This window comes from Hyaena hyaena, unplaced genomic scaffold, assembly GCF_003009895.1.
Source record: "Hyaena hyaena isolate Hyena2069 unplaced genomic scaffold, ASM300989v1 scaffold_277, whole genome shotgun sequence".
NCBI classification, from domain to species: domain Eukaryota; kingdom Metazoa; phylum Chordata; class Mammalia; order Carnivora; family Hyaenidae; genus Hyaena; species Hyaena hyaena.
The window spans coordinates 830738-853922 of NW_024080905.1; the positions used below are offsets into that span (position 1 = coordinate 830738).

The 23185-nt window shown below is 40.7% G+C and overlaps 1 protein-coding gene across 1 annotated transcript in view; it reads right to left on the reverse strand.

Annotated features, from left to right (window-relative positions):
* The window catches only part of TMEM236 (transmembrane protein 236), a 32726-nt gene extending 13399 nt beyond the window's left edge, over positions 1-19327 (reverse strand). Inside the window, exons 1-3 of the mRNA XM_039245892.1 lie at positions 18829-19327; positions 5690-5762; positions 1809-1938 (exon numbers count right to left, since the gene is read on the reverse strand). Of these exons, the coding sequence (XP_039101823.1) occupies positions 1809-1938; positions 5690-5762; positions 18829-19085 (460 nt within the window). The 5' untranslated portion in view covers positions 19086-19327. The remainder of the gene's footprint in view (positions 1-1808; positions 1939-5689; positions 5763-18828) is intronic.
* Positions 19328-23185: the final 3858 nt, after the last annotated feature.

Sequence of the window (23185 nt, forward strand, 5' to 3'; positions counted from 1 at the left end):
GAAGGTTATTAACGTGGGAGAATTTTTTACAACAATCCATTTTCATGATAGGTTTGCATAGAGAAGGAATCTAGAGAAGTAGCAAAGAAAGTGAGAATTTCCAAACCTCCTCAGTTGGATATAAATACACTGGACTCTGGAGGGCAGATGTAACTTGAGAGTACCTTTTCCTCAACAGAGGGCCACTAGGTGCCTGCCATCTTAGCTACCTTGTCACCTATGTTATGTTAAACATAACAACCATCATTTCCCACCTAAGGACAAAGTGCAAAATAGGAAGCTCGGGGTCTCAGATTTCCTGGTGGCCTCCAACTCAGTTTTATTTTTCAGTGTGAGGAGTAAGAGTAAGCAGAACAGTGGTGGCTCATGACCCATAAGTGATTCTCTGGTCTTTTCCTTCCTGGCGGTCTCCCTATTACTCTACAGAATTCCCCGGTGACTCACTCGCTTTAACCCATCCACCCCACCAGGAAGTGATTCGACAAAACCTACCCATTTCATGTATCAAATTGTGGCCATACAAGAACTATGGCATTCACAGATTATAAATTAAACATGGACGTTATCACACGAAATTAAGTGAAAGTTGAAGAAATTTAAGACCAACCGAAGAAAATATTCAATTAACAAAATATCTTTTTTTTTTTTTTTTAAGGCCAATGTATATTTAATTTTGACTGTTCCCTTTGGAGGAATGTGGCCTATCTGACGTTTGCTAGTGTGATCTTTGGCTTTTTGATAATCCGCAATTAAAAATGCATAATTCTCTAGGACATAGCTGCAGTAGTCACATTAATTTCTGTCTCAAAGATATCCAAAACTCTATTTATTCACCTAAACTGAAAGGTTTTGAGAGAGTTCCTAAACATATAAATCTATAATAATTTACTTAGTAATTTTCTTGCTAGAGTAAACATTAAGGATTTTGGTATTAAATATGTGCTACGTTCATTAATGTATCAGTACTACCAAAATACAAATAAGAATAACTGTTTAGCTATCAATGTAGGTTTCAAATTAATTATATTTCGATATCTTCATTTCTTTTTTTTTTTCCTTTCAGTAAGTTTCTTTTTTTTTTTTTTTTTACAAATAGTTTATTGTCAAATTAGTTTCCACATAACACTCAGTGCTCATCCCCACAAGTGCCCTCCTCCATGCCCATCCCCTCCACCCCCCCACATCCATCAGTCCTCAGTTTTTGTCAGCATTCAAGAGTCTCTCATGGTTTGCCTCTCTCCCTTTCCCCCACCATTTCCCCCCTTCTTCTCCCCCTTGTTCCTCCGTCAAGTTCCTCCTAATCCTCCTATACGTGCAAACATGATATTTGTCCTTCTCTGCCTGACTTATTTCGCTCTGGAAAACAGTGTGGATGTTCCTCAGGAAACTAACAATAGAACTCCCCTAGAACCCAGCAATAGCACTGCTAGGAATTTACCCAAGGGATACAGAAATGCTGATGCATAGGAGCACATGTACCCCAATGTTCATAGCAGCACTCTCCACAATAGCTAAAACATGGAAAGAGCCTAAGTGTCCATCAACAGATGAATGGATCAAGAAGATGTGGTTTATCTATACCATGGAATACTACATGGCAATGAGAAACAATGAAATCTGGCCATGTGTAGCAACATGGATGGACCTTGAGGGGGTTATGCTGATCGATATCTTCATTTCTAATCTTCTACCTGTAATGTCAGCTGTAAGAAAATATATCAACTAACATGTCTACAGATAACGGGGCAACCGAAAGATAAACAATATGTCAAACTTTAAAAAATATCTATATTTAAAAGAATACTTACATTTTTGCCAGGCTTTAAGAGGATATATCCTGAGTTTCTCAATAATATCAACCACAATCAAGGAAGTCAGAACCAAAGAAACAGGCAGATCAGGTAAGGTAGAAGGTAAGGGATTCTTATTCTTTTGGACCTGTTTTCAGAAAACCATTTAGAAGCATTACTTTTTCATGCTTTCTTTGTTTAAAATTCTTTTAAAAGTCTGGAAGCAACATTAAATTAATTATAAAGACATTTACTAAAAGACTAGAAGCTTGATTTCCAGCTTTTCAGGTGTTCAATTCTATTAGCTATTGAACAATTTGTAAAGATGTAATCAAGATTTGTTATCAGTGGATGAGCTTCCAGTTCAAGAGAAAGCTTGGTAAATACATGCCAAAATATAAGTGCAGGCTCCTGGTAATGGTGGGATGGGCAACTTCTTCCAACTCTACTGCTAAGCAGAGCCTGAGAGTCCCTAGGTCAAAGAATTAGGGGCATAGATATTAGAGTTCAGGGTCCTCTAAGGAGAGAGAGCCCAGGTAAACCCAGCCAGATTTTGGGACACTTCCTTCATCTGACTAAGACATCTACATAAAACTTATGGCAAGCATCCTATTAGTGGTGATATGTTAAGAGTTCTCCCTCTGAAATCTGGAAGATGACAAAGGTGCCACCATGATCAATTCAATGCAACACTGCACTAGAGGTCCTAACCAGTGTAATGAGGCAAGAGAAGGAAATAAACACTGCAAGTATTGGAAAGAAAGGAACATGTAGTTCCTTTCATAGACTATATGGGGAAAATCTCCATATACAATGAAGGGAAAATGGGATTTAAAAAAAAATGATACCATTCAATGCAACCTCAATCAAAATTCACAGTTTCTGTGGAAAATAAGAAGCTGATTCTAAAATCCATATAGAAATATAAAGGACAGGTCATTTAGATGAAAAAGATATAAAGATTTACTCTTTGGAATATAAAGAGCTATTATAAAACTACACGAATTTAATCCAGGTGGTATTGGCATAGTTATATAAAAGTAGGCAGTGGACAAAACAGAAGGCTTGAAATAGACCATGTATATATACACAGATTTATAACAGAAGTAGCACTGCAGAGAAATGTGGGAAGACAGACTTTTTAATAAATAGTGCTCAGTGCATTAGATGTTATGGGGTGGGGGGGACTGACTCCTTACTGCACAACACATACAAATTAGTTTCAGATGGATTGCGAATCTAAAAGAGAATGGTAGGGGCGCCTGGGTGGCTCACTTGGTTAAGTGTCCAACTTCAGCTCAGGTCATGATCTCATGGTTCATGGGTTCTAGCCCTGCATCGGGTTCTCTGCTGTCAGCATAGAGCCCGCTTCAGATCTTCTGTCCTCCCCTCACGCCCACCCCTTCCCAGCTTGTGCTCTTGCTCTCTCTCTAAAATAAGCATTTTTAAAATATTAAAAGAAAATGGTAAATCATATAGGTTCCAAAATATAATATAGGGGAATATCTTGAGGACTTCGAGGTTCAGATTCACAATAAGACAAACTCTTCTCAAGTTACCAAAATTGCTATCCATGGAAAAAAAACCTGATAAATTGGACTATTTTTAAATTAAGAACTCTTCACCAAAAATAGCATTAAAAATACTAAGTCACAAAGTGTGACTATATTTGCAATATATATAATCAGCAAAGGGCTTGAGATCTGAATATATTAACAACTTCTGAATTGATTTAAAAAATAAGTAACACAATAGGGAAAAATAGCAAGATGATAAAAGTGTTCAATTTCATTAATTTTTTAAATGTTTGTTTCTTTGTCTGTTTGGGGGAAGGGAGCATAGAAAGAGAATCCCAAGTGGGCTCTGTGCTGATAACTTGATCAGCACAATTTGTGAGATCATGACCTAAGCCGAGATCAAGAACTTAACCAACCGTGCCACCCAGGCACCCCTCAATTTCATTAGTTATCGAGGAAACACAACTTAAAACTATAATGAGACTCAAGAATACATGCCCAACAGAATGGCTAAGAAACTTAGAATGTAAGGCTAAGTTTTTAAAGCTAAGGTATGCAGCTACAGGTATGTTCATTCTCTGCTAGTGTCAAGTCTAAATTAGTAGAATCTCTTTGGAAAACTGGCCTTTTCTGCTACAGTTGAACATTTGAATATCTTATGACCCCTCAGTTATACTCCTGCATATTAACGGAAATTCTTGCATATGTGCATCAATAGACATACTCAAAGCTGTTCACAGCAGCATTAATTAGAGCAGCCAAAACCAGAAACAATTGAAGTGGGCATCAAAGGCAGAAGTGATAAACTGTAACATATTCATAAAATGAAACAAATAAATTCACTCCACAGAATTAAAATGATGGAATACCATTGTATACAAAAACTTGAATGACCCATGCTTAAAAGAAGCCAGACACATATTAATTAGGTAGATAGAAGATAGATAGATAGATAGATAGAGAAAGAGAAAAGGAGAGAGAGAGAGAATTTTATTCCCACTTACAAAAGATTCCAAACAGACAAACCAATCTGTGAAATTAGAAGTTAAGGTAGAAGGCAAAAAACATAGGGGTGGCTTTTAGGGAACTGGCGAAGTTTTATTTTTTGACCCTGAGTAGTGTTTACACAGGGGTATTACATTAAGGTGGTATTACATTAATATTATACACCTTATGTTCTAGGCACTTTGTATCACACTGGAGTGAAAAATTAAACAAAAGATGGAAGAAATGCAACAGTGGGTAAGAACATAATGGAAAAGAATCAAAAAGGGCAATCATAATACAAATATACCATCATTTTATGATAATAGGTTTCCTTAAAAGTTTGTACACTGAATTTCTAAAGGTCTTGGGAGCCTCCTAAGTGTTTTACAGAGTCTTTTGGGATGAGGGAGGAGAAATGATAAATCTAGATTAAAATATTCACATATTGCTGTTTAAGGCAAAGTACCTCTGTAGAGCCTTCCAAAGCTATACATTCACGTCCGAATGTAGCATCCAGGACGTGTTCTAACGGTCAGGTATTTCTAATCACATCATACACTATCCAGTACTCACTCCTTTCGTGACACCTATCATAACTCTTCTAATAGCCTGACTGTTTTTCTCTTTACTGTCAATAAATAATTAATGAAGGCCAGAGATTCTGTCACATTTCCAGAGTGTTCTATCCTATCACCTAACACAGTGCCTAGCATGTAATATGAACTTAATAACTATGGACTTGACATATAGATGAAACATAAAGTACTTTAATTTGTTCACTTTGGGGAAGTGAAAATTATATCTTTAGCAGCTTCGTGCAAATTAACACGGTTAGTAGGACATTCCTCTTTGAGCTTGTTAGGTAACAAAATTCTCACAACCTCAAAGTTCTGCCTATAATATCCCTGTCCTTTAGATGCCTATTTATCAGAATCCTTTTGAAACTGCATTTAGTCAAAACACAAAGTCAAGCTTCTTTTCAAATAAATATCGTGTACAAATCCATAGGCAAGGGATATATTCTCAAAGGTCTTAGAATGTGAGTGGTATTCTCTCTGGATATTGTTTAGAACTGAAGACACTCGAAAAACATTAGGTTAAAAGCAACACATGTGGATCTACTTTTAAATTCCTTGCTTTTTTACAATCTTGGAATAACGTTCCTCTCTCACACACACAAACATAGAAGGTATGTTTAATTGGTTGCCAGACCTTCTTTCCCAATCACAGAGGGAATAGTGATCTTAGTACTTTAAATATATATATTGTACTTGGAAGAAGACTAGATAGAATAAGCTTTAAGAAAATTTTCAGGCACACCGTTCTATAATATTCCAGTCACAGAGGAAATTTTTAAATCTGAAAAATTGTGCAGAATAAAGAAACATTCCATACCTCAGTCACTGCAATAGAAAAGCTGAAGCTGGGCAGTGTGGTGAGTATAACATACATCATCATAACAGGTCTCCTAGCAAAGGACAAAAAATAAGCAAAAGCAATAATGTATAAGATCAACAGTTCCTGTTACATTGTGCTAATTTAGCAGTTCCTGTTCCATTCATCTCTAGTTTTTCTAAGAAGCTACTACTTCTCTATTTCCATTTCCCAAATGTTTCAGTATGGCAAAGGGGAACACAGGCAAAAACCAGAATATTTTCTAGAACAAAAGGGGCAAGAGATTTCCAAATAACTAGCGAGCCATGGATTTCAAAGAGCATTGCCATGCAAGACAAATGACATTCAACATTTCCACAATCAATCACGGGAATCCTGCCAGAAAGTTCCAGCTCTGGTGCCCAACTCAAAGAAATAATGTGATATTTTAAACAGTATTTCTTTACTTTGAGGGGAGGGGGGGCAGAAAAAGCAGGCTCCATCCTCAGTGCCACACCCAACACTGGGCTTCATCTCATGACTACAGGGTCATGACTAGAGCCAATATCAAGAGTTAGACACTCAACCGACTGAGCCACCCAGGCACCCCAGGAACGTGACTTTCTTAAGTTATATTATATCCTATATCATAACATTGATTTTCCAAAGAAGACATTTAGGGATGGTATACCAAGAATGACTTCATTAAAAAAAATTTTTTTTAATGTTTGCTTTTGAGAGAGAGAGAGAGAGAGAGACAGAGTGGGAGTGGAAGAGGGGCAGAGAGACAGAAACACAGAATCCGAAGCAGGCTCCAGGCTCTGAGCTGCCAGCACAGAGCCTGATGTGGGGCTTGAACTCGCCAACTGTGAGATCATGACCTGAGCCTAAGGTGAACGTTTAATCAACAGAGCCACCCATGTGCCCCACCAAGAATGACTTCAAATGAAAACATTTAGATGTTTCTTACTTGACCCTATATATATATATATATATGATTTTTCACACTTGTTTTGGACCACTTCTTAAAACCTTGCTGATCAAGTAATCAATTAGTTGAGATATAATACATATATAATACTCTATCTTATGACAGAAATAATTAAAATGCACATTTAGCATTATTAATGTAAAGAAAGACAAATGATGCTCAAAGCTTTTCTATGATGAAATATTTACCTTTTCTTTCCTTAAATACACATTTTACTAATTACACTTAGATGATAATGTGTTTCTAAGTACAAAAAGTGTTAAACTCTTTCAAAGAGCTAACAATTTCTCCTCGGTCCTGCTCTGCTCTGTCAATCCCATCCTTGTCTTAGATATTCTAATATAGACATAAGTTAGGGGGCAGGACAGACCCTTCTTCTAGCCAGACTCAGTATGACCTGCTAAAACCAGAGGTACAATGGGGTTTTTGAGAGGCACCTTTGCTTTCTTTTCTGAGCCCAAACCAGGTTTGGCTGGAGCCTTGAAGGAAACCTCTTCTTCTCGGCTTGTGCTGTAAAAGATGAAGGTGCCCCAGGGATTACTCCTGCACCTCCTCTTTATCTATATCATCTCCCTCAGTTGTCTCAGGCAATTTCATTTTTTTAAATGTTTATTTTTATATTTGAGAGAGAGAGAGAGACAGAGTATGAGTGGGAGAGGGGCAGAGAAAGAGAGGGAGACACAGAATCTGAAGCAGGCTCCAGGCTCTGAGCTGTCAGCACATAGCCTGATATGGGGCTCGAACCCCTGAACTGTGAGATCATGACCTGAGCTGAAGTCAGGCATTTAACTGACTAAGCTCTGGGCTTGTATGCCCAACTGTATTGGTACCTTCACTTGGATTTCTAATAGGCAACCCAGATTTAACATACCTGGAAAAGACCCCACATCCTCCTCCAAACCTGTTCCGCTCATCATCAAATGCTGTCTGGTTTACTGCAAGTAGATTTACTGAAACTACATGTCAGATCCATCTTTTGCCAGCACCGTATGTAGTTCATCTGCTATCACGTCTCATCTGCAAGAACTTCCTATCCAGTTTCCTGTTAATACTTCTATTCTTGCCTAGCAACGTTTTCTCCATAGAGCAAACAGTTATATTTTTAAAATGTAAAACACATCTTATCACTCACTGCCCTGCTCAAAAATCTCCAATAATGAGGATGCGGTGAATGAGGAGTTAGTGCTTAGTGGAGGTAAGAATGAAAATGAAAAGGTTCGTGGATGGATGGCAGTGACAGCACAACCGTGTCAATGTACTTAATGCCACTGATATGTACACTTAAAAGTGGTTAAGATGGTAAATTATGCTATGTGTATTTCACATAAAATACACACATTTGTGCATCTTACGTATTTTTTAAAAATCTCTAGTGGAAAAAAAAAATCTCTAGTGGATAGGCAATGGAATTGGAATAAAGTTGAAACCTATTTACCCTAGCCTACATGTTCTACATGATGTGTTTTCTCTTCTTTCTCCTACTCTCTCACTTAGAATAATTTCCCCTCCCTGGAAACCCACTTAACTCCAGCCATACTGGCCTCTGGTTCTTTCATGATCACATCAAGCTGGCCTCACCTTCAAGGTGTACACTATCTATACCTTTTGCCAGATGCTCTCTGTTCCTGGATCTTCCATGTCGGACCCTTTGTTGTCCTTCCAAATTATATATTTTTGCAGCCACATGACTACCTGGGAAGTTCTGCTGATTACTTCTTGCTTATTGTTTTATATGTTCCTCTTCGCTGATCCTCAAAGTTCCACAGAGGCAGGAAATTTATCTGAATGGTTTCACGACATTATCTCTACTAGCTAGAACAATGTTTTTGAACCTTTTGTGTGCAGTGAAACTTTTGAGAATTCGGTAAATGCTATGGGCCTTTTACAAAATAGAAATTTTTAAAACAACACAGAGCAATTATGCTGAAATACAGTTTTCCAAATTCTTTTAAAATTTTTATACAGTAATATATGTGCCTATCTATGAACATATTGTCTCCTTATTTTTTTTTTGGAGCACTCCAATATCTAATGGAAACTGAAATCATTCACAATTTCAAAGTAGTGAAGATCATAAACGATATTATGAAGTATCTGCAACAACTGTAATGTGATATGAAAAGATCTAAGATATAGGCTATGAAAAGATCTATATAATAAGGTTATAGGTTCTGGTACTAGCACTGTGGTTTGTTGCCAACATGCAAAATGGAAAGAAATGCTAGCTTTCAATTAGAGGCTACAGGGAAAAAGAAGATATAACCAATTTCTTTTTTTTTTTTTTAATGTTTGTTTATTTCTAGGAGACACAGAGAGAGACAGCATGAGCAGGGGAGGGTCAGAGAGAGAGGGAGTCACAGACTCAAACAGGCTCCAGGCTCTGAGCTGGCAGTGAGCACAGAGCCCGACGCGGGGCTCGAACACACGAACAGTGAGATCATGATGTAAGCAAAAGTCGGACGCTTAACCAACTAAGCCACCCAGGCACCCCAGATATAACCTATTTCTACTCCAAGTTCTGCATCTTATGTATCCAGAAGTAATGATCTTCTGTGTTTGAAAATCTTGACTTACCGCTAACATATGTTTATTATAATTTATTAATAAGTGTTATGGGTTAAATTATGCTCTTCCCAAAAGATAGGTTGAAGTTTCAACTCTTGGTATCTTACAGTGTAACCTTATCTGGAAATACGGTCTTTCCAGAGCGAGAAAGTTAAAATGAGGTCATTAAAATGGGCCCTAATCCAACATGACTGGTGTCCTTATTAAAAGGGAAAATTTGGAGAATGTACAGAGAGAGGATTAAATGAAGAAACACAGGAAGACACCATGTGACAATGAAGGCAGAGATCAATCAGGGTGACACATCTGCAAGCCAAGGAATGCCAGAGTGGCGGCGAACCACCAGCCCTCAGAAGGAACTGACCAACACCTCGATCTCAAGACTACCAGCCTCCAGAACAGGGACACAATACATTTGTCACCTCGTTAGAAGTACTTTGTCGTGGTCACCCTACAAAATGAATACAGACTGTGCCTAGGGGTAGGGGGAATTGCTGTAACAAATACCTAAAAATGTGGAAGTGGCTTTGGAATTGGGCAATCTGGAAGAGCCTGAAGAGACATGACAGAAACAGGCTGGACTGCCTAGAAGAGAATGTTATAAAAATATGGGCATTACAGGAGATTCTGGTGAAAGCTCAGAGAGAAAAAGAAGAGAGAGGTAGAAAAAGCCTCTATCGACCTTAGAGAATATGCACATTGTCATGAACAGAAATGGCCACAAATAAAATGTCAAATGTGTTTCTGGTGAAGTCTCAGGCAGAAAGGAGAACCATGTTGTTGGCAACTGGAGGAAAAATGATCCTTTATAGAAAGTGGCAGAACCTTGGCTGAACTGTGTTCTGCTTGGTAGAAAACAGAACCTACAGTTGACAAACTCAGATGTTTAGCTGAGATTTCTAAGCAAAACCCTGAAGGCACTGTCTGGCTTCTCCCTGTGATGATAGCAAAAACACAAGAGAAGGGGATAAATTGAAGAAGGGATTGTTAGGCCAAAAGGAGCCAGAAGTTAGTAAAATACAAGCGGAGAAAGATAAACCGAGGAAGGAATCATTAAGCAAAAAGGAACCAGAACTTGAAGACTTAGAAGTTTCTCAGTCTATCCATATGTTAGAAAATGCAAGGGTGTGTTCTAGAGAGGATACTAAGGGTGTGCCTTGTGAACCCAATCAACTCTCTCAGCAGAAATACTGCCACTGCCAGCTTGGACTAAAGGGGGACAGAGATGGGACAAAAGGAAGGAAGGCTGTTAGACTTCTGGGATGCAACAGGCAGGAAATGGGCTGGTGGAGCTATTTGGCTGTGAATGTGTACTATCCTCTGACAGTGCTTTAGGAGCCTGGGAAGCTGCCAGCGCAGAACCAGAGGCTGCCTCCTTAGACCCAGAGGCCAGGGAAGGGATGGCTCCCATCTTGGGGGCAGAACGTCCAGCCACAGAGGATTATTCTCAAGCCTTACCATTTTGTGACATTTGCCTTGCTGGGTTTCAGTGAATCTATTTTGCATGTGAGAAGAACATGAATTTTGGGGAGGGCCAGAGGGCAGACTGTCACGGGTTGAATTATGCTCTCCTAAAAGAGACATTTTGAAGTCCCAATCCCCTAGTCCCTCAGAATGGGACTGTATTTGGAAACAGTGTGTTTCCAGAGGTAATACGTTGAAAATTAGGGTGAGTCCTAATGCAACAGGAGTGGTATCCTTATGAAAAGGGAAAATTGGGAGACAGATACGCACAGAGGGAAGACTGTGTGAGGAGATGTGGGGAGAACACTATGTGATAATGAAGGCAGAGATCAAGGCGATGCTTCTATAAGCTCAAGAATGCTGAAGAGTGCCAGCATACCACCGGAAGCTGGGAGAAAGGTCTGGGACAGATTCTCCCTCACAGCCCTCAGAAGAAACCGACCAACAGCTTGATCTCAGATTTCTGACCTCCACAATCAGGAGATAATACACTTCTACCATTTAAGCCTCCAAGTTTGTGGTAGTTTGTAACAGCAATCCTAGGAAATTTGTACAGTGAAATTTATGTTGGAAATGCCAGAGACACGTCTTTGAAGGAGCAGTCATGCTAAGACTAGTGCAAGGCTTCAGTCAGAGTGCAGAACAGCTGAGGAGAAGGATCTGTGGACATGGTTTAAGTTCCAGATGGAAAATGAGTTAGGGTGCTACAGAGCCCTGTGTGTCTGTAGTAAATCATCAGGAAGAAGGACTTCCCCAGGAGGAGGCCCATGAAGAAAGATCTGAGTTCAGTCACAGTAAGTTAAAGATTCCTGTTTGTGCAGTGAGAATTCTGACCCTGAGGTTTCTCACAGAGAAAGCACAGTGAATGGAGCACATCAGATGAGAAACCACCCAGCTCAGAAACTCATAAACATTCTCTGTCACCTAGCTCTTCAAGTCAAAATTTCCTTGTCTTTCAAGGCTTCCCACAATCTGCCATTAACTTCCGAACAAAAAACACTAACCCCCGTGAGCCCACATGACAAGCCAAGTTTTGCATTCATCCATTCACCCACTCATCTAAGCTGCTGCTAAATGTGTGAACTACACTCAGTTCTAAGGATAGAAAGACACGTAAGACACACTGGCTTTATGGCACTTATAGGCTCATGGAAGTTGCCTAAACACAAGATGAGGTAACCAGGGGACAAGAGCAAGTTTTTCTAGAAGTTTTAGTATGTAAGTGACACTGTTGCAGTTGAAGTCAATACATCACACCAATAGCTGCATCAACAGGACATCTGGCTATCAGTGAGATCATGTCTGGACATTAGCAAGCCAGCCATCATCCCAAGGAAATATCCAAAAGGGTAAAAGGTCCAGAAATCACAGGGCAAGAATACCTGATAAAACATGGATACTGGAGAAGAGAAAACTTAGCAGATTGCCACGGGATGTAGTTGAGATGGTAGAGTGATGTGGATACTTTGAAATGTATGAAAACTGTTAATATAGACACAGTGAGCTTAGGGAAGTCACTTCTGGAGGCACAATTTTGGGAATGATCATCATATAAGTAGCATTTTATATTATGAACCAATGAGAGTACTTGCAAAGCAGTAAGAAAGGAAAATGGGGTGGGGAGGGGAGGGGGGGAAATGGATAGAGCTCCTGACCATGGCCAAACTCACTGTTGTATAAAGGGAGGGCAGGGGCACCTAGGTGGCTCAGTCAGTAAAGTATCTGACTTCAGCTCCAGTCATGATCTCACTGTTCATGAGTTTGGGCCCCGCATCAGGCTCTGTGCTGACAGCTCAGAGCCTAGAACCTGCTTCAGATTCTGTGTCTCCCTCTCTCTCTCTGCCCCTCCCCTGCTCACACTCTATCTCCCCCAAATAAGTAATAAACATTAAAAAAAAAAAAAGAGAGAGAGAAAAAAAGGGCAGGGAACATGAAGCCTATAGATAAGATGTAGAGGAACTTTCATGGTGGCAGATTTTATTTCCATTTATGGAAATAAGGAAGACTATTCTCTCTTTTTTAAAAAAATTTTTAATGTTTTATTTATTTCTGAGAGAGAAAGAGACAGTTTGAACAGGGGAGGGTCAGAGAGAGAGGGAGACACAGAATCTGAAGCAGACTCCAGGCTCTAAGCTAGCTGTCAGCACAGAGACCGATCCGGAGCTTGAACCCACAAACCGTGAGATCATGACCTGAGCTGAAGTCAGACGCTTAACCAACTGAGCCACCCAGGTGCCCCAAGGAAGACTATTCTCATAATTAGAGACAGAAAATCTAATGAATTCCCTTTAAAATCAGAGGTCCAGGGGCACCTGAGTGGCTCAGTAGCTTGAGCCTCTGACTTCACCTCAGGTCATGATCTTACCATTCGTGGATTAAAGCCCCACATCAGGCTCGGTGCTAACAGCTCAGTGCCCGGAGCCTGACTCAGGTTCTAGGTCTCCCTCTCTCTCTGCCCCTCTTCCGCTTGTTCTTGTTCTCTCTGTCAAAAATAAATAAACATTAAAAAACTAAAAAAAATTAAAATCAGAAGTCCATTGTCTACCTGCATTGTGAGAAAGCGTGTAGTAGAACTCTAAGGTGTCTCTGAGCTTTAGGATTCTACAGTATAATGTCAATACCCTTGTACAAGCAAGGGGAAGAGTAGATTTTGAAGGGGAAGGACTGATGTGCCAACAATATTTTTCAAGAAAGTTTTTATTCTGTGAAAAAAGACTGCAAAGGAAAGGGGATGGGGAGAAGAAGCAAAGGACGAGACACCAGCTGGTGAAGGTTACCGGAGCCCCAGCATTAGTGAATGAAATGTTCTTCATGCTTCCCTGAACCAAACAGCCAGGACGAATGATGGGACACTGAATTTGATACATGAAAACGTGGGGAACCAAGGCCATGTATGAAGAAGGTCCTGGAAGTCAGTGCCTAACTGGGGGGAAGAAAATGGTCACAGAAAACAAAGAGGTGATGCAAGAGAGATGAAAGAGGAAGAATTAATGGAATCTGGTGACTTATTTCACAAAGTGGGAGAGAAAAGCACATGGAAATATACTCTTTCTGATTTGCTGGATATGGTGGGGCAAAGAAGAAAAAGCCTGTAGTCAAGCATCGGAAAATTGCTAATGACAGTTAAGGAGATGATAGATCCACTGAAAGAAATGGGGGTGCCATTAAGCACCAATGTTTAGTTCATGATGACCTAAGTCCTGATGACCTTCCCGGGACTGAAGAGAGCAAGCTCTACTAGCTTCAGTTTATCCAGCCTGTCCAGCAGTGCCCAGATGTTAGTCGTGCTGTGCACGTGACCTGTGTGTGCCGCCGTGGAACAGCAAGGTGCCCAGGAGACCAGGCTCTGGAGACAGACCACCCTGAGGTCAGATGTGGCTCCACAGCTCACTGGCTGTGTGGTTGTGTAACTTCTGTGCCTCAATTCCCTCATTTGTAAGATGGGCACTGTAAGTGTTCTTGCATATAAAGGTTAGAGAATTAACTAAAATAATATAGGCAATGTGTTTACACCTATGCTTGGTACACAGCAGCTGTCAGTAAATCCTTGCTCTTATTTTACTGCAACTACAACAACTACTACTGTTGCTACCACTATCTTAAATGAATCAACAGCGAATTCTGGCTAAGAGATTAAGGACTTAAGCAAGGCAAAATGGAGTTCAAAATGTTGGGGTGTTTCCAAGGGGACACTGCCCAGAATTCCTGACATGTCACGATCTAAAGTAATTGTATGCTGAAGGACTTGAGAGAATTCCCTAAAATGCAGCTCTGGGTTCCAAGGCATTCTGGGAGTCCCCACAAATTCTCCACAATTATCCTATCCCCAGGTACCCTATTCGCTGAGATCTTCCCCAGTCGCAGGCTAGCCCTATAGCTCAATGGTTTCACATGTTCACTGATACCCCAGGAAAGGATTTCTCTCATTTACTGGGACATACCAATTTGGTGTGTCTCTAAATAGAGTTTCCTCATTCCTCAAACCATTTCCCCAGTCTGTTATGAATTAAGACAGGCATCCCTGAAAAGGAATGATCATTCTAAAGAGAATGAGGAAGTGTTTCACAGAGTAAAGATCACTGGATTAAAGTTCAGACTCTACTGTTGATTTAGTGCATATGTCTTAAGCTCTCTGACATTGTTTCCTTCCTTACAGAATAGGCATTGTATCCCTTGGTCAATCTTGTAACACTGGTGTGCAGGTCAAGTGGAAAAATAAAACATAAAAGAACAGTATATATGCCAAATACTTTATAAGATATTCATGATATCACTCTACTGGCCTTCATTTTCTCAAAGGATAAAAGAGACCCACAAGATTCTCTAAGTTCAAAGAGTATCACTGATAGCATATAATTTTCTTCAGTTTTATCAGTTTTATCATCACTTCTACTACTTTTCAGAATCATTCTGAAAATTAAAATTCAAAGAACTCAAATAACTCACACAAGACCTCGCAGTCAATGTCAAAGCTGGGATTTGAACTCAGGTCTGCACCTCTCAGCTGTGTGGCCAGGGCACACACTCTATTAGCTGGATGACTCATTCTTTCCTACATACCAGATTCATGGGGTTAACAATGCCCATGCGAACCTACAGAGAGGTCCTCAAATAAGCTCATCAATAATCTATCTGTGAATGCTAAAAATCTATACAATTTCATGTAGACAACTATCTATCTAGGCATTCTTCAATCTCTACCTCCTATAGCAGCAATTATTTTTCCATCATCTTCTAGTAATTAAGATACACATTCTACATTACCACATATAATAAAATATCCAAATACACATCTTTGAAAATCACATATAATAGCCTAATATACATCTTTGGAGGAACTATATCTTAAAGACACTAAAAGAGTGTCATTGTGTGTTTTTTTTAAAGTTTATTTATTTATTTTAAGAGCAGGGGGAGAGGCAGAGAGAGAAAGAGAAAGAGAGAGAATGAATCCCAAGCAGGCTCAGTGCTGTCAGTCCAGAGAATGACATGGGGCTCAATCTCATGAACTGTGAGATCATGACATGAGCCAAAGTCAAGTCAGATGCTTAACTGATTAAGCCACCTAGGTGCCATGAGTTGCAGTGTCCTTGAAATACACTTGGCATTCAAAGACAAAAAGAATAATGGAAAAGTTACACAAGATGGAGGAAACAGCACATATTCAGACCAATCTGGGCATACAAACCTCAGCTTCACCACTTACAAGCTTTATTACCTGCTCACTTCTTCAGGTTTCCATTTCTTTATCTCTAAAATGAGAACATTAGCACATACCTCACAGGACTGCCATAAAGTTTAAATTTAATAGTACAGAGCATATAAAGCTCCTAGAATAGTGCTTGGTAATTGTTTCTTCTATTCTGTACCAGTAAAAGATAGCAATATGACAGTGCTCATGAATGAGCCTATGAGGAAATAACTGCAGAGTTTCACTGAAATTGCAGATAACCTATCGTGTATAAATTTAGAACCCCTATGGCCAGCCACACCTACAAAGGAAAATGAAAGACCAGAAGAGTGTTTCCCTGAAGGATTCACTTAAAGATGTAATTGTGACATCCCAGGACAGGTTAGCACAAGATGGATATGCAGACTAGATTGTAAAACAGAATGTGCACTGGCAAGTAGGAATGAAGGGCCACTCTCTTCCTTACTCTCCACTGACTGCAGTAGATTGGGACCTTGTCATTCAAAGGGACAGTTTAGGACACTGGTTGGAAGTACCAATTATGGACTCGGTTGGACAGAGGTCCAAAGTCTGGTCCTTTCACTCACTAGTTATTGACCAGGAAAGTTACACAACTCTTCTCTGATAATAAGTTTCTCCTTGGGAATAATAATGATAAAGTCATGAAAATACCTACCTCACAAGATCGTATAGAAAGAAATGAAATTCACGTATAAATCCCTTAGCATATATGTGATCAGTAAAGAAGCAGTTATAAGTTAATAATGATGATGATGATAACTGATATGGAAGGTTTGCTGCCTGATAATCAGAACCTAGGATCGTAGAGATGTGAGTTAATGTAAAAAAAAAAAAAAAAAAAAAAAAAGTCAAGGAGTGCCTTCCGGGGCTGGAGTAAACCAACAGAAAGCCATTGGTCATTTGGGTGTTCCATCCTTCCCTCAAAACTCCCAGCTCAGCCAGGAGTCCGGGACAGTCAGAGCAACTCCTGGGTGGTGTGAGGAGTAGAGGACCCAGCTGAGCTCCAAACCCACTTGACAGGTAATCCTGAGGCTTTGGGCCAAGGTTTGGAAAATCCTTAAACTGCACTGGTAAATGTACTGATAAATGCAAGGTAAACCAAATAGTTTATTTCCGGAAACCCTTCAAGATCTTTGCCCTCCAGAAACTGAAAGTCCCCTGGCGAGGTTCATGGGGCCACATCCTAAATCAGCACCTAAAGAATGCTGTTGAACTCCACACTTCAGCGCTCCCTGCCTGCACCCTCCGGACAGTATTTCTCACTAGATTGCTGTATCTATTACTTTTACATATCTGCCCTTGTTAAAATTCACTGCTGCTTGTTTTTCAAATGGGTTGATGTTGTTTGACTTTTAAATAAAAGATCAGCATGAAAGAAGGGTTAACTTATCAAAGAAAACTAAGAAAGCTTAGATGAGTAGGAACCTGATCTAAAGTTCTAAAAAGGGGACGCCTGGGTGGCTCAGTAGGTGAAGCATCTGACTATTGATTCTGGCTCGGGCCATGATTTCACAGAGCCCCCACATGGGGCTCTGTGCTGTCAGTGCAGAGCCTACTTGGGATTCTCTCTCTCTCCTCTCTCTCTCTCTCCCCCTCATTTGTGCTCCCCCCACCTCCCTCTAATAAATAAATAAACTTTAAAAAATAGGGGCACCTGGGTGGCTTAGTTAAGTATCTGACTTCAGCTTAGGTTATGATCTTATAGTTTGTGAGTTTCAATCCCAGTTTAGGCTCTGTGCTAATAGCTCAGAGCCCGAAGCCTGCTTTGGATTCTGTGTTTCCCTCCCTCTCTGCCTCTCTCCCACTCTCACTCTGTCTCTCTCTCTCAAAAATAAACAAACATTAAATTAAAAAAAAATTTAAAAATAAATACAGATCTAAAAGGAAAAATATCTTAGTATCTAGGATTATCTGTACTCAATACAGGTGATACAACAATAGCTAAACTGTTAAGTTAAAACAACATTAAATCTTTTTTAAATTTTTTTAACATTTTATTTATTTTTGAGAGAGAGAGAGAGATGGCATGAGCAGGGGACGGTCAAAGAGAGAGGGAGATACAGAATCTGAACCCAGCTCCAGGCTCTGAGCTAGCTGTCAACACAGAGCCCGACACGGGGCTTGAAACCACGAACCGTGAGATCATGACCTGAGCCGAAGTCGGACGCTCAACCAAGTCACCCAAGTGCCTTAAACAACATTAAATCTTAATTTACTTAAAATATTCCTCTATTATAATTGAAATAGTCCCCCCCACATACCAGGATAAAAGAATTTACTAACATAGTAAAGTTTTATGTTTAAAAATCTAAGCAAAGGAACTGGGTGTTGTAAGCGATGAATGATGGGAATCTACCCCAAAAACCAAGAGCACACTTTACACATGGTATGTTCACCAGTTAGGCAATAAATTATATTAAAATAATAATAATGATAATAAACCAAAGCAAAGGAACCAGTTGCTTAAAAATCTCAGTTGGCTAAAGGTCAAAGGATGCTATAGACCTACAAAATGATGCAATTAAACATTTCAAAATAGACATTACTTTGTTTTACACAAAAGTAAAATTCTATAATATAATCTTACAATTAAGATTTCTACAGAGTAACGGTGATAACTTTATGCAGCTCAGTGTACAGAGGAGTTAGGTCCAATGTGTACTAGGCAGGGTATCATAGACTCAAGCTAACTGCAAGCTGATGAATACATGTCATTTGTTGCTAACAGTCAGTAAAAAAGGCCCCTATAAAAATATAGAAGATACCATAATACCAATACATTTATAGAAACAGTGATAATTACTTCTCATTAATCATAATGTGCACACATTATGTACATATGTGCCAGGCTAACATCCTTCCACAAAGCACCTGAGAAAGTCTCTATGAAAACATCAGAGACTCCTTTTTTCGAATCCTTTTACTCACCATCCTACAATGTTTTTGGTAAAGCGATGCTTCTTGAATAAGAGAACTTTAATGGGAACCCAAATCAGCAAAGTCACGGAAGCCACATAGGCAATCGAGCAGGAAACAATCAGCCAATAATGTGTTTTCTCGGGGTTCCCCATCGTCGTTTGATAGGCGGTGGCAAACTGTTCCACAATCACAAGCGTGGGAGTGGAGAAGGCAGCAAACTCCAGGAGTTCAAAAACCAGGATCTTGATCAGTTTTTCAGAAACCATCCTGAGGCAGGACGAGGTGCGGGAGACCAAACCCTCCCCCTTGGAAAGCGAGCAGCATATGGACACAGATACTCAACTAGGATCACGTTCCTTGGACTGGAATCACCAACCAGTGACTTTTTATTCTTTTATTGACCCTCATATGGTTCAATGATCTTCCAACTTAACAAGCGAGGGCTCTTAAAGACACAGAACAGTTGTGGAAATGAGCACTTTAATGTGTTTGCACATCCATTATTCAGAGTCAAATGGACTTCTGAATGTGATTTTTGTGGCGCTGGTAAAAAGCAAGTCTTTCACTGTAGCTTTGGTTGCTGATTTGAGCACGCAGAAAAATTTATGTAACATTTAAATGTCTGTTACGTAGAACCACTGGAATCACAAAATTTTAGACCTAAAGGAGAAGAGCTGTAATCCAATCCCTTATTTTTACATCTAAGCAAATCCAGGCAAAAAGAGATACCCAAAACCTGGGTCTTCATTGTACAACACTATTCCTCATCTTTCTTCAAAGTGCTTTGAAAAGGGAGTTTGGATTCACACTGCCAACCTCCTAACCACACTTCTTCCTGGTACTTGAGCTATTTGTTCTCACACATAAATTGCCCCAGTGGCGCAGGTTAACATTTTTATTTTGCTGGTCAGAAAACTAACATGGTGATGTTAGGAACCTGTTATCAGGATTAACATATTAACAGCAGGCTGTATGAGCCCAAAAGCCTATCAAATATTTAAAAGGCAGCAATCATCTCCATCAATAGCCTTCCTTCAACAACTACTTTTGAGTCCCATCGAGCACTTATTTGGCTCGTGCTTGGTGCTGGGGTGTGAAGGTAGATGAAGGACAGAAGATTTCTGCCTGAAAAATGCTCCAGCCGCGTGGAGAAAGGAAAGTTGTGGACAACAAAACTGAGGGCAGAAGTGTAACATTAATGGTATGGTAACTAACACAGGGAACTTCCTCCTGTGAAGGGGAGGGGAAGAGAGGGATGAGGAGACAGGTTTGGGGGTATCTGTGACATTCCAGATCCATACACACAAGAAGAAGACAAGAAGCTATCGTGTTTCTGAGAATCTGGTGTCGCATGGTAGTAACGGGGACAGGTGACGTTAGGATGCGCTGTGAGTCAGAATGTAAACATTCCACGAAGGACTTGAGTGTGGGGTGGTAGGCGTGTGTGTGTGTGTGCGCATGTGTGTGTGGCAGTGAAAAAGCAATGTTGTCTGGACAGAAGAGACACTTACTCCATCATTTGGAAAAGGAAGTGAGGGCAGGTGTGCAGGAAGGGCAGGAGCAGCGCACACCTAGAGAAAGGGAAGGCAGCGGGGAGCCAGAGAGGGCCGGGAGGGAGAGCCTTGGCTCCAACTAGTGAAGGGAGAGGGGTGAGGAGAGCACCTCACCAACCGACTCTGAATCTGATTCCTTCCAGGAAGCCAGCAGATGGCTTTCCCTGTGCCTGCTGGCAGGCTGGCCCAAGCCAATCTTTTTCTAGGTTCCTTCGGCTTTTTACAGAGGGGCCCTGAGCCGCCTGGCCTCCCTGTCAACATAGGTTTCCGGCCTCAGCTTTGAGGATCAGCGCCTTCTGCCCTCTGCCCTCCACCCCTTCCCCCTCCCCGCCCCCCCCCCGCCCCCGCAACAGAATTAGCCCTGTCGTCAAGCTATTTTATTTGAACTTGGATTTCCAATCCACTGGTGTTCAGCAGAAGTCCCGTCAAAGGAAAGAAGAGACCTTGAGGGCTGGCGACAAGAATATGAAAGGAAACCATCCGAGCTACAGCTCTTTCCCCAACGGTTTCTAATATCACAGAATTGTCACGGACTCTCACTTCCCGGACAAAATTTCTATTTAAGAGAGACAAGACGCAAATTATATTCTAACCTCCTGGCCCTCTGTCTCGAGTCATCAGTGCTATGCTGCATGGTAATTTCTTCCACAGATTTTGAATATTACTAGGAACTGTGACCTGAGCACTTGAAGACAGTTAATGAATACTAATTGCTTGGCTCCAAGAGAAAGGATTCTTGCCTGGGTCTCTAACTCCATTTGAAATGATCAATTTTTATTTCCATGTATGGGAACGTAAAAATGACACGCGCTCTGCATTTCTCACATAGGATTGACCTCTGGCTCCTAATCTCTCTTCATCTTTACCTTCACAGACAACGTTGGTACGATGCGACCCGCTGGTGTCCATGACACGAGTGCACTGATGACTGTGCTTTCTCTGAACAGGAGGGAGGCCGTGATTCTTGCCCTCTCCCGACAACAGGCCCACCCCCGTGTAAAGGTTATGGAGTGAGCTGGGCAGGTGAGGACGCTTCTCCAGCCACACTTGCATGAAGAGCACCCCGGGCTACAGAATGTCCCCCATAAGCTGGAGGATAAACTGGAGAATGCTATGGTGGCAGCATTAAGCTCCCGCGAGGAAATAACGCCAGCCCCCGAATTAGAGGCAAAGACAAAAGGAGATGAGAATTTGAAATCACCTGCCCTTCCGCTGAGACCAGTTTATGCCAATCCTGATTCTTTCCCTTCTAATTCCCCTGGCGCGTCCACTGCTCAATTGCACCACCAGTAACCGGAAGGAGGTGGGAGGTGGGGGGGACATTTACACACACACCACCCACATTCTTTACTTGGATTCATCCAAGACCGATTCAAAGAACTCGGTCCCTTACGCTGCTCTTTAATGCCGGGTTTAACAACTTCCTGGTAGGAAACAGATCTGGTTTTCTGGAGTTGGGGTTGTGGTGGAAAGACTGAATCTTGTGGTTAGAACTCACTTCCACGTAGGAATGTTGATGCAGTGGTTTTTATTTTAGTCAGCAGAAGATATCGTGCTGTTCAGGGTAACACCTGTTCTCCACGCTTCCAGCTGTCATTTCCTTCCTGCAGGCAGGAAGTCAAAGATTGAGTCTCTTAAATTGTGATAGTAAGATCATTTGTAATCTCAAGGTTTGTTCATTGTTTTCGGTGTAGGCACTGTGAAACAAAACGGACAGACAGCCAGGAATGTTTCGGCATATCCGTGGTTTGTTTCCTGTGGTCGTAGGGTGTTGTTGTTCAGAAACGCAGGAGCTGGTGGCAGTGAAACTGCTCTACAGATCAAGCTGGGTCTACAGAGAGCAGAGGGAAGAAATGAAAGCGTGTCCCTGGGCCTGATGTGCTATTTCCAATTTACAAAGTGTATTTCCAAAATACAATGCTGGTCCACATGATCAGGCGTTACCAGGCAAATCACTTGACGTGAGTTCAGTAAGATCATGTCACCCTCTGATTATGCCCCTTTGACCCATGTTACGCTATCACAGTCCAGACAACTTTCAATTTATATTGTAGGAAAAAAGTATAATTTCATTTCTCTGGCTATTTCATAAACAACTCTGCAAGAGCAAACACAACAGCATTTTCACTTTTGTAGTCATTTTAATATCTGGCATTTAGAGGGGTGCCAGGATGGCTCAGTCAGTTAAACACCTGACTTTGGCTCAGGTCATGATCTCATGGTTCGTGGGTTCATCCCCCGCGTTGGGCTGTGTGCTGACAGCTCAGAGCCTGGAGCCTGCTTCAGATTCTGTGTCTCCCTCTCTCTCTGACCCTCCCCTGCCCATGCTCTCTCTCTCTCAGAAATAAATAAAAACATTCAAAAAATTGTTTTTTAATCTGGTATTTAATCTGGAAATGATCAAAATGTGGAAAAGGTCCTTACTTTTTAAAATAATTATGCTTTCCTGAAATACTTTTTCTATTACAAGTGTCCAGATCTCAAAATTTTCAAAGGAGAAAGATGAATTAAGATTTCCCATCACATTAATTGTGTGTAGTAGCGTATAAATGGGCACTAATAATTAGAAATAGACTATTAAGGGAAAGAGGAAGTCACTTCATTCTTTACAATGATTCTCAGCTTTTATTTTTTAGGGAACTACAGCAATCTGGGGTGGCTTTTCAATATTCCAAAGTAACAAAAGCAAGCACAACAAATAAATAAATAAAACCTATTTTAAATGTAGAGGCAGCCCTAACTCATTAGTGTATTTTCATCCCAAAGTTCACAAAAATGACTCAACCTATCTTTCCCAATCTTCACTGCAAAGG